At 54.4% G+C, this 11,201-nt stretch overlaps 1 protein-coding gene across 1 annotated transcript in view; it reads left to right on the top strand.

The window, feature by feature from the left end:
• The first annotated feature begins 364 nt into the window (after positions 1 to 364).
• The window catches only part of BCAP31 (B cell receptor associated protein 31), a 33,593-nt gene continuing 22,756 nt past the window's right edge, over positions 365 to 11,201 (top strand). Inside the window, exons 1-4 of the mRNA XM_008250320.4 lie at positions 365 to 662; positions 1,800 to 1,932; positions 4,139 to 4,239; positions 9,508 to 9,655. Of these exons, the coding sequence (XP_008248542.1) occupies positions 1,841 to 1,932; positions 4,139 to 4,239; positions 9,508 to 9,655 (341 nt within the window). The 5' untranslated portion in view covers positions 365 to 662; positions 1,800 to 1,840. The remainder of the gene's footprint in view (positions 663 to 1,799; positions 1,933 to 4,138; positions 4,240 to 9,507; positions 9,656 to 11,201) is intronic.

Genomic DNA, 11,201 nt, shown 5'->3' with positions numbered 1-11,201 from the left:
CCTCCAGGGTCTTGGCCTCCTCTGGCAGCCCAGGTGGAGAAACTTGGATCCCCTCTCGTGTCAGTCCCCTAGCCCCTCAAGAGGTCTCGGGCATAGAGGGCGCCTCTTACCCTCCACCTCTTTCTCCTCCCCCGATGGCGCCCCTCCCCGGGACACCAGGCGCGTCCGTCCGCTCTGCAGCCTGGCTCAAGCGACAGTGACTCCGCCACCGGCCTAGAATCCCCACCCACCCACCCCTCCCCAGGGGCGAGCCGGGGGAAGGGGAGGAGGCGGAGGAAGGGCGAAAGGCGGAGCCTGGGCGCGGGTCGCCCCACCCCGTTCTCTCAGCGGGCTTGGCCCCACCCCCTCCCCGGACCACAGAGACGTGGGGCGGCCGCGCGGGCTAGACAAGCGGCCCTTGCCTTCCCGCCAAAGCTCCGCCCCGCCCCGCCGTGTCGCCGCCGGCCGGGAGACGCGGTTTCCTCTTAGCTCTGCGCTCGGCACGCGGCTCGGGGATGGGGCGGGAAGCGGCGGTAGGCGGGGCTTCCCGGGGCTCGCGCGCTTTGTGGGCGGGGTCCGACGGGCGCTTCCGGTTTCCGGCCGCGGCGTGAGGGGCGGGGCCCGGGCTGTGGCGAGAGTTCGCTGGCTGCAGCGGGGCGTGCTCACTGACTGTGGGAAACTCGGTGAGTGGCGGTCCGCGCCCCCGCCTGGGCTTTGGGGCCGCTGAGGCGCCCGCAGCCCCTCGGCGGGGAAGGGGACGGAAAGCGTGAGGAGACCGAGGGTCCCTGGGGACCTCCGAGCCCGGGACCGACCCGGGAGGGCAGGCCCGGGCGGAGAGAAATTGGGGCGGCGGTGGGTGGAAGCGGGCTCTGGGGGCGCGGGGGCGGGGGACGGTGGCGAAGCCCCACTCGGAGGAGCCGCCGGGGGGGGGGCCTCGGGGAAGCGGTGCCGGGCCAGGGCGACGTCCAGGGGCCCTGGGGTGCCGCACGGCGGCTCCTGCGCCGGGTGGGCGTTTTGGCCCGAGAGGGCTGACAGGCGAGCGTCTCCGGTGTGTCAGGCCTGCTGCTTCTAGAACTTCGCTCTGGATGGTTGCCTTGAGGTGCCTTGTTGAGACCTGCGTTTGCTCTTGGCCCTGACTCCCGCCCTCTAAGCAGCCTCGCTCGCTCGTGGGCCTTTCTGGGCCCCCGGGGGCCTCCCGCCCGCGTCAGAGGCGCAGGGCGGCGGGCAGGGCTGTTTGAGCTCCGGAAACAGCTCCTGGCCTTCTCTCGGCCGGCCCCGTTGGAAGGCTGAGGAGGGCAGGGCCTCCTGCTTCCCCCAGGGGGCGGCGGCCGAGGCGGAGGCGGCTCCTGGACCGGTGCAGCTTCCGAAGCACTGCGGGCCGGGCCTGGGTCGGAGCAGGGATTTGAAAAAGGCCCGGCGCCCTGCAGCGGAGCGCCGCTGGGAAGGGGGCGTGCTGGGGGCGTGCTGAGGGTGTCCTGCTGCTGGGCTGTCTGTTTAAGAAAAGCGCTTTGCCAGTGACACAGGCGCAGGAGGGGTTCTTGGGCTCCCTTGGGGAGAGGGATCGTGCTGGCTCTGGAGGTGGTGGAGGGGGGCGACTAAGGCTCTCCCGGGAAAGGCAAGTCTGTTCGGCCTTTGGGCACCGTTGGCCGTGAGTGGCCTTGCTGAGCGCCGGCCGGTTCAGCTGGTGCTGCGAGGCTCTGAAGTCCAGCGCGGGGGCCCTGGGTGGAGAGGGGCAGCCCCGGCCGCCCAGAGCACCTGGCCTGGGTGCCCGCGGCTGCCCAGCTCTCACTGCTCCTCTTGTTCCTTCTGCACATGGCCAGGAAAGAAGCTCCCATCTCCCCGTTGGAAACCCAGTGACAGGATGAGTCTGCAGTGGACTGCAGTCGCCACCTTCCTCTATGCAGAGGTCTTTGCCGTGTTGCTTCTCTGCATTCCCTTCATCTCTCCCAAAAGGTAGGGCCCATGGAGCGCGCTGGCAGGCAGGCTGCGGGGTGCCCCCGGCCAAGTCCTGCGGCTTGTGTGCAGAACCGGTGGGCCCGGGACCTGGGGCCCTAGGGAAACAGAACCTGTCTGGGCCGGGGGTGGTGGGGCCCGTGGAACGCGCTGGCAGGCAGGCGGCGGGGTGCCCACGGCCAAGTCCTGCAGCTTGTGTGCAGAACCGGTGGGCCCTGGACCTGGGGCCCTAGGGAAACAGGTAGAACCTGTCTGGGCCGGGGGTGGTGGGGCTTGTGCTTCTTACTGTGGCCCTCCATACGGCTCTGCCTTGTCACGTCTCGCAGGGCTCCTTTCCAGTGCGCCCTGCCTTCTTGACAATACCCTAAAGGGAGGAAGATCTAGCCTTGGTGTGTTCTGAGCGTGACTGCCCTCCCGCCGTCCCTGGGTGACGCGGCTGTGTGCTCTCCGGAAGCCTTGCACCATCGGGTCACGTTGCTGACTTGGTGCCTTCTGTCCCAGCTCGTCTCACTGGCCTTGCAGCAGAGCCTCGGGAGCATTACTCAGCCTCTGAAGGATGAAGCCGTGTTCCTTTTCACTGTACACCAGACCTGTCACATGCTGACTGGAAATTAATTTTTAATTACAACATCTGAACACATCTATCTCTATTTAAATTAGAAGCTTTCTTTCGAATAAGGCTAGATTTACACAAATTTTTAAAAATTCTTCTTTATGGAAAAAATTTATTTGAGGGGCGTTGTGGGGTAGCCTTTTAGGTTGCCTCCTGCGATGCTGGAATCCCGTAGCAGCGCTAGTTTGGGTCCCGGCTGCTCCACTTCCTATCCAGCCCCCTGCTAATGTGCCTGGGAAAGCAGCGCAGGATGGCCCAAGTGCTTGGGCCCTTGCCACTCAGGTAGGAGACCTCGTTGGAGTCCCCAGCTCCTGGTTTTGGCCTGGCCCAGCCCAGCCCAGACCATTGTGGCCATTTGGGGAGTGAACCAGTGGACAGATCTTTCTGTCTCTGCCTCAGTAAAACTTAAAGTGACTTGAAGAGCAGAGAGACACAGAGGTTTTCTATCCACTAGTTCTCTTTCCAGATGTCTGCAACAGCTGTGCCTGGGCCAGGCTGAACCCAAGAGCCTGGAACTCAATCAGGGTCTGCCACTGGGTGGCAGGGACCCATCTGTTTGAACCATCACTGCCACTTCCCAGGATGCACATTAGCACGAAGCTGAAATGGAAGTAGAGCAAGGACTTGAACCCAGTTACTCTGACACGGGAGGCAGGCGTCCCAAGGGGTGCCTTAACTACTGTACCAAATGGTTAGCTTCTTCAGATATTTTTCAAAACTTCTAAAGTGAGAAATATAGGCCACTAATCTGAGCCACAAGAAGATGTGCAGCGATTCCTGAGGAATATTTTTGCCCAAAACCAAATCTGCATGCAGTTCAGAGGACCCTCGGAAGTGCAACCTGGGAAGCTGTATGGTACAGGCAACCTGGTTTTTGCATAAAGTAAATTGGAAAAGAAAGAGGGAGAAAGGAAGGGGGATTTAAAGAATAAGAGAGACTTACGGCACTTAACTAATGTCCAAAATAGGACCTCGTTGGGTCTTTTAAAAGAATATTTCTTTTTTTTAAAGGTTTATTTATTTATTTGAAAGGCAGAGTTATAGCGAGAGGGAGAGGGAGGGAGGGAGAGAGAGAGAGAGAGAGAAAGAAACCTTCCGCCTGCTGGTTTACTCCTCACATGGCTGCAACAGCCAGGGCTGAGCCAGGCCAAAGCTAGGAGCTTCATCCAGGTCTCCCGTGTGGGTGCAGGGGCACTTAGGCCATTTTCTACTGCTTCCCAAGGAACATTAGCAGGGAGCTGGATTAGAAGTGGAGCAGCTGGGACTTGAACTGGGTGTCCATATGGGTTGCTAGCAGCAGCTTAACCCGCTGTGTCACAACGCCAGTCCTACAAGACACACATTTTGAGTACTACAAAGGAGAGTACAAATGAAAAGTGGGTTTTCCTCTCTAGAGACCACTAATGTCTAGGCATTCCTATCTGTATACATGCAGCTTTTTTTAAGCACTTTTAAATAGCTACCATACATTGGAGAATTCCAGGTGTCTGAAGCTGACACCATGCCGCGCTCGGGCCATGAGAAGAGTGCAAAGCTGACTCTCTGTGCTGGTCAGGGCCCTGCCCCCCAGGATCATGTGCTTTCCCTTCACAGATGGCAGAAGATTTTCAAGTCTCGCCTGGTGGAGTTGGTCGTGACCTACGGCAACACCTTCTTTGTGGTTCTCATCAGCATTCTCGTGCTCCTGGTCATTGGTGAGTGGGCTGTGTGTGGCCTCTGCTGTTCTGTGCTCTGCCAAGTGGGGCTTCTCGCAGACAGATCAGTGAGGCGCCCCCGTCTTTCTTTTGGGCAAGATGGTGCTGCTGCCAGGCATTTGTGGAGAGAGGTTCCTCCAGCAGGGGTGTGACTATACCAGGCAGTCGTTATCTGCATCCTTATGACAACTGCCTCACATTTCCGAGGTTGCTCCTCAGGTCATTCTAGAAGCAAAGCTAAGACAAGCTAACTGGCTCATGTCTCTGGTCTAAGCAGTACTGCTTTCCAGTCATTTAACCAGCAGCATTCTCCCTCAGTGTCTGAAACAGGTCTTCAAATAAGGGGCTGAGCACCCAAGTAGACAGGGAGCCTTGTGGAAGGAAGTCCTGCCGTGTCTGCTAATGGAAAAGGGCACTGAGCTGACTAGCAGTGTAGCTTGGGGACAAATCCCAGACCTCTCTGGATCTGGGCTGGACTTCAGGTCTTTGCAAGTGCTTCCAGCTCTGCGGTCCTATAAACCTTGGCATTGAGACACACACCTGCAGGGGCTTGAAAGACAAATGGACCAGAGGGCATGCTTGGGTGGGGCTGGAGCCGGTGGTGCTAAGATGTAAGGTGGACATTTCAGGGCAAGGTAGTGGCAGAGTTGTTTGGAGGCAGGAGGAGTCCATAAAACTTGTCTGCCTGTTAGTTGTGCACTGTTTTGCTGTGCTGAGTGATCACTGTGTCCACCTACTCAGACTCCGCAGTGTCAGCTCTGTTGGGACAGGGGTCCTGTCTCATGGTGGTGGTGCTGCTTAGGCTTGGCGTACTCCTCTCCCCCGTCCCGTGTCCTTCGCAGAAATGCAGCGGGGACTGCGGGGGTCAGGGGAGTGTGCAAAGACTGCCTCCCACTCCAGGCCTCCAGCTGCAGCATCAGGCATTTCTCCTTCCTGATGTCTTGAGGCCTGACAGGATATGTTCAGGAAGAACTGCCTCTGAACAGGCCAGGTGCGGCTTGCAGTTCCAGCCACGTAGGATAGTGCCTCGCTGTTCCTGCAATACTTGGCAAGACCCCAAGAGGCCGTTCTTCCCAGTCAGGACTCTTCCCTGAGCAGCTCTGAGCCAGGAGCTCGGGGGGGAGTTGCGTGTTGTCTCTGGGGCTGAGCGCCACGAAAAGCCAGGCTACAGAATTTTTGAACTGTGCCTGTATATTTTTGCTCTTAGGTTCTGATTGGAGGCAAGGACTAGGGAAATGAGGGATTAAGCCAGAGATTATTACCTCAGTGCCTTAGCCTTCCAGTACTGTAACCATCTCTGTTTCCTACCGCAGCTCAATGAGCCAGAGATCCTTTGTAGCTTTGAGTACTTGATAAACCTGTATTCTTTTTTAGGATCAAGGTCCTGCTCAGAAGTTCTAGAGAGACATATGGCTGGAACAGCTGGCTGCTTCCTACCCTGATGTTAAAAAGCAGAATCCAGAGAGAGTCCTCTACAAATAGAAATGGTAGTGAATAGCAAGAGCTAGTTAGTGAAAAGTAGTGGGTGCAACCAGCTGGAGCTACAGCCTGGCCCACCCTTTATGTTCCCTGGGAGAGCCCCAGGACCCATGTACCCAGGAGAAGGCGGTGGATGGGTCTAGGGCGCACCTCCTGGGTATGATGAGGCAGAGCCAGTGCCTCCCAGCCCAGTCTTCTCTTGGCTGTTGACCAAGGTGGGCCTTATGACGATGAGATTCCTCGATGCAGGGGGCAGTGTAAGAAAACAGGACTTTTAATCTTGTTTTCTGATTAGAAAGTAATGCTTAATTGTTTTTGAAAGTTTAGAAATTGAACTTAGACAGTTAAAGTCCCCCATCATCCCATGTCTTACAGGCAGCCATCCCAAATACTTTCTCATGCATTTCCACCGGTGTTCTCTGCTTACATCTCTGTTACCATGTTTACAGTAGTGGGATCATGCACACACGTTTTAGATTGTGCTTTTTTCCCTCTGGTTATAAATTAGACATCGTTGTACAGCAATCTCATTCTTCTTAAAGAGTACATAGTATTCTCATATAGTTGTACCACAATTTAATGCCCTCTTTGTAGATACTCTCACAACATTGCACATTTGTACAAAGGCTTCTGTGGGATAACATCAGAGAGAAGGAGTCACTGAACCTGAGGGTATGAACATCTTGCATTTTATTTTATTTATTTATTTTTTTAATTTTTTGACAGGCAGAGTGGACAGTGAGAGAGAGAGACAGAGAGAAAGGTCTTCCTTTGCCGTTGGTTCACCCTCCAATGGCCGCCGCGGCTGGCGCGCTGCGGCCGGCGCACTGCGCTGATCCGATGGCAGGAGCCAGGAGCCAGGTGCTTTTCCTGGTCTCCCATGGGGTGCAGGGCCCAAGCACCTGGGCCATCCTCCACTGCACTCCCTGGCCACAGCAGAGGGCTGGCCTGGAAGAGGGGCAACCGGGACAGAATCCGGTGCCCCGACCGGGACTAGAACCCAGTGTGCCGGCGCCGCTAGGCGGAGGATTAGCCTAGTGAGCCGCGGCGCCGGCCCGAACATCTTGCATTTTATAACAGGTGTCTTATGTCAGTTAGTGTTCCTGCTTAGAGTATGTGAGGGTGCTTGCTTCATGCTACAGATTTGACAGTAAAGGAAGGTGGATTTTTATGATGCAAGATCAGCTTGAAAACCAAGCCGCCAGGAGAGGTGTTTAGCCTAGCAGTTAAGATGCCAGTATCCCATAGCAGAGTACCTGGATTAGATTCCCGGCTCCAGCCTCTGGCTCCAGCGTCCTGTTAATGCAGACCCTGGCAGGCAGTGATGATTGCTCAAGTCACTGGGTTCCTGTCACTCGTGTGGGAGAACTGGATTGTGCTTTTACCTTCAGCCCTGGCAGTTGTGGGCATTTGGGGAGGTTTGTCTGTCTGTCTCTCAGTTTCTCAAATAAATAAAAGGATAAAAAATGCAACTGGAGGAGACATTTAGTGCAGATGGTAAGATGCCACTTGGGGTGCCCACATCCCGTATTGGGAATGCCTGGGGTCAAATGCTGGCTCTTCTTCCATTTTTAGCTTCCTGCTGATGCACACCCTGGGAGGCAGCAGGTGATGGCTCAAGTATTTGAGTCCCTCACCACCCTCATGGGAGACCTGGGTGGAGACCTAGATGAAGACCTCTGGCTTTGGGCAGCCCCAGCTGTTGTGGGCTTTTGGGGAGTGAGCCAGTGAATGGAGGATCTCTGTTTTTGTGTCCTTCCCCCTTTATTTCTTTCTGTCTCCATGTCTTTGCCTTTTAAATAAATAATTTTTTAAAATAATAAGACCAAGTAGTCTTAAGACCAGAAATTAAGAACCAAATTCTCTGCCATGCCAGTCTTTCCTAAAATGTTCATTTATGAGGGAGCATGTACATGCAGTGCGTGTGCTCTCCTCTCATGGTTCACTCCACAAATACTCGCAACAGGTGGGGCTGGGCCTAAGTCAGGAGCTGGGAACTCAGTCCGGGTCTCCCACCTGGGTGGCAGGGAGTCAACTATTTGAGCTGTTATTAAACTGATGTAAAACTATGTCTCAGGGTCAGGTATTGTGGTACAGTGGGTTGGGCTACCACTGGGACACCCACATCCTGTATCAGAGTGACAGTTTGAGTCCCAGCTGCTCCACTTTTGATCGTGGCTCAAGTACTTGAATTCGTGCCACCCGTGTGGGAGAACTGAATGGAGTTCTGGCTGTTGGCTTCAACCTGGCCTAGCCCTGGGTGTTTCAGGCATCTGAAGAGTGAACCAGCATGGGGAAGATCTTTCTCTCCCCTCCCCTCTCCCTGTCACTCTGCCTTTCAAATAAACTTTTTAAAAGATCATTTATTTATTCAAAGACAGTCTCAGAGCACGAGAACTTCCAACTACTGGTTCACTTCCCAAATGACCACAACGGCCGACTGGGCCAGGCTGAAGCCAGGAACCAGGAGCTTCCACTGGGTTTCCCACATGGGTGCAGGGACCCAGCCACTTGGGTCATCTTCTACTGCTTTCCCAGGCACATTGGCGGGGAGCTGGATCAGAAGTAGGGCAGCTGGAACTCAAACCACACGGTGTTCTCTCTCTGTAACTGCTTTCAAATAAATAAATAATCTTTTAAAAAGTTTATTTGAAAGGCAGAGTGACAGGGAGGGGGGAGGGGAGAGAAAGATCTTCCACATGCTGGTTCACTCTTCAGATGCCTGAAACACCCAGGGCTAGGCCAGGTTGAAGCCAACAGCCAGAACTCCATTCAGTTCTCCCACCTGGGGCTCATATGGGATGGTGGCATCTCAGGCAGCAGCTTAACCCACTGCACCTTAATGCCAGCCCCTCAAATATACTTTGAAAAGAATCTGTCTCTGAGTGAGTAGGGAAAGGCAATAGATATGGTGTGGTTCCATTTCTACTTTATAGACAGTTTAATAGATAGTCTTTTTTTTTTTTAAGCTGCTTGTGAAATGGTGACTCTTTCAGGAGCTTAGAGCGCTCACTTAGTGGTTGTGTGAGTTCTGGTTCTGCAACCTGAACCATGCTAGGCCATGGGAATGCAGCAGCCTAAAGCCCTCGAGCTAAAAGTCGTGTAGCTTGAGGGCGATGGGCAAGAGACAGTTGTTGAAGATAATTTCAGAGATGGGTATGTATGAAAAAGTGAATAACAGGGTAATGTGACCAGAGATAATTTGAAATCAGGCACACAGCATATGTACCGCTGGAGGTGATTGTGTGTGGGATTCTTTACCTTTCCATGTTTCTGATATGGTTGAGCTTCTGATGAGCACGGAAGCCTTTTATGATCAGAATGTAACATGAACAACCGAACCCTTTGTCAGAATTGGCAACCAATGCCCTTGACTCCACCAGGCATCCTGAGCTCTTGGCTTCCAGCAGCTTAGGCCTCCTGAGCTGCCATTTCCGACTTGAGAGAAGCTGGACAAGGTGGGATTGGACAGCAGCAGCAAGGGAAGCACCCCCGTTGCCAGCAGCACTGAAGGTTCCATTCGTGTTTTGAGCTGTAGAGCAGCTTGTGGTCTGGGTAGGATGTGGCAGGCTTCGATATGGGAAAAGCTGGAGGAGAGAGTGAAGGCAGGAGCCTCTGATAAAGCCCCCAGTGAGGATATGGCAGCCGAGGCAGTGGGGTGGGGCAGGATGGGTTGATGGGAAGTGAGGCTGACCTATCTCTTGCTGCCTGCCTGCCTGCCTGCCTGCCTGGTAGAGCCTGGGGTGGCCAGAGTGGCAGGTAAGCACCTGCGTCTCTGTTCCCCCACAGATGCTGTGCGTGAGATTCGGAAGTACGACGATGTGACTGAGAAGGTGAACCTCCAGAACAACCCGGGGGCGATGGAGCACTTCCACATGAAGCTTTTCCGTGCGCAGCGGAATCTCTACATTGCTGGCTTCTCCCTGCTGCTGTCCTTGTGAGTGTGGACGGACCCGCGCGGTGAAGGGAGCTGTGTGGGTCTGACTCCTCAGGACCCGGAGGTCCTGTCCTTAATCAGGGAGATAACACAGGTGCCCCCGACCCCCGAGTCACTGTGGCGAGTGGCAGGGAACTAACTGGAATATCAGAAGACCGGATCTCACCACGTGATCTTGTAGGGCAAACAGATGGCCATCTGGCCCTGTGTTTGCTTGTAAAGTACAGCTGGGACTTTCTCTCCCGTGGGAGAGCATCTTTGGAGCCCTGCTCATCAGGACGCTGACTTGAGAACACAGGGCAGAAGTGGCCCAAATGGGTGGAGACTGCCCCTGTCTCCAGGCCTTCCTAAATGTGGATCTGTAATGGGAGCACCTTGTGCTCCATGACAGCCCAAGTGTTTCTGGTGTTTTTGGCAAGACCAAATTCCTCGACAAGGGCCAGTGGGGTGGCTAGTTGGGCAAGATGAAACCAGAAGAAAGTGCCTATTTGAGTCTAGGGCCCTGTTTTCTCTCTCCTGTTTCACACGAGGGTTCTGATCCGTGGGGCCCTGGCAGAGGGATACACGGAGGCTCAGGCGAGAGGGATTGGAAAGGTGCTTGGTGCGTGGGTCAGCACTAAGAAGACGGCTGACTTAGTCTGTTTGTGCTGTTGTAACAAAATACGAGGCTGGGTAATTGTAAACAATAGAGATGGATTGCAGTATTGCGCCTGGTTTTGGAGGCTGAGAATTCCAAGCGCAAGATGTCTGATGAGGGCTGCGGTCTGCTTCCAAGAGAACTTACTGCTGCGTCCTCCTGAGAAGAGGAACAATGCATGGTGCAAAGAGTGGAAGGGCAAAAGGGGCCAACCTAGTCCCCTCTGGCCCTTTGTAATGCACTGACCCACTTAGGAGGGCAGAGTCCTCCTGAATTAATTGTTCCCCTGAAGACCGCACCTCCAGTGCCATTGCAGTAGGCATTATGCTAAAGCACACGGATGGTGGGGACCGTCAGACCAAAGCACCAACTGAGCGTGTGGATTCTCAGGCCTGGCTCATGGATGAGAATTCCTTCCTGATGTTGTGCCTACAGACTCAAGACGGTGAGCACTTCAGGGATGCTTGCCCTCCGTTTGCCTGGTGCATCCTGCTTCGCTAGCACTAGGACGAATGCCTGTCTGACTTGCAGCTTTCCAGATGATCTTGAACTCTCTGGGTCCAGGTTCAAAAGGGTGGGAGGTAGCACATAGCTTTTCAAGGTAATATGTTTGATCAGAGTTATAATCTGCTACCTTAGTGCCTTCAAATGAGGGAAGTCAGCAAATGAGAAGGCTTACAGGGGTCAAAGACATAGCCTACATTTTTAGGGTTTCAGAAAGCTCCAGAGAAGTACAATTTTGTGGTTTGAGAGTGAAAGAGAAGTAAACCCAGAGGACTGAGTTTCACAAACAGAATTCTCAGTATGACTGCAAGTGAGCCAAATGAAGGAGAGAGACCACAGAGAGGAAGGAAGAGCAGAAACTAGGACTTTTACCAGAGAAGCTTCTAGAACCTTCAGAATAGCTTT

The sequence above is a fragment of the Oryctolagus cuniculus genome, chromosome X (genome assembly GCF_964237555.1).
Source record: "Oryctolagus cuniculus chromosome X, mOryCun1.1, whole genome shotgun sequence".
Taxonomy (NCBI): domain Eukaryota; kingdom Metazoa; phylum Chordata; class Mammalia; order Lagomorpha; family Leporidae; genus Oryctolagus; species Oryctolagus cuniculus.
This window is presented reverse-complemented; position numbering and strand designations above follow the sequence as displayed.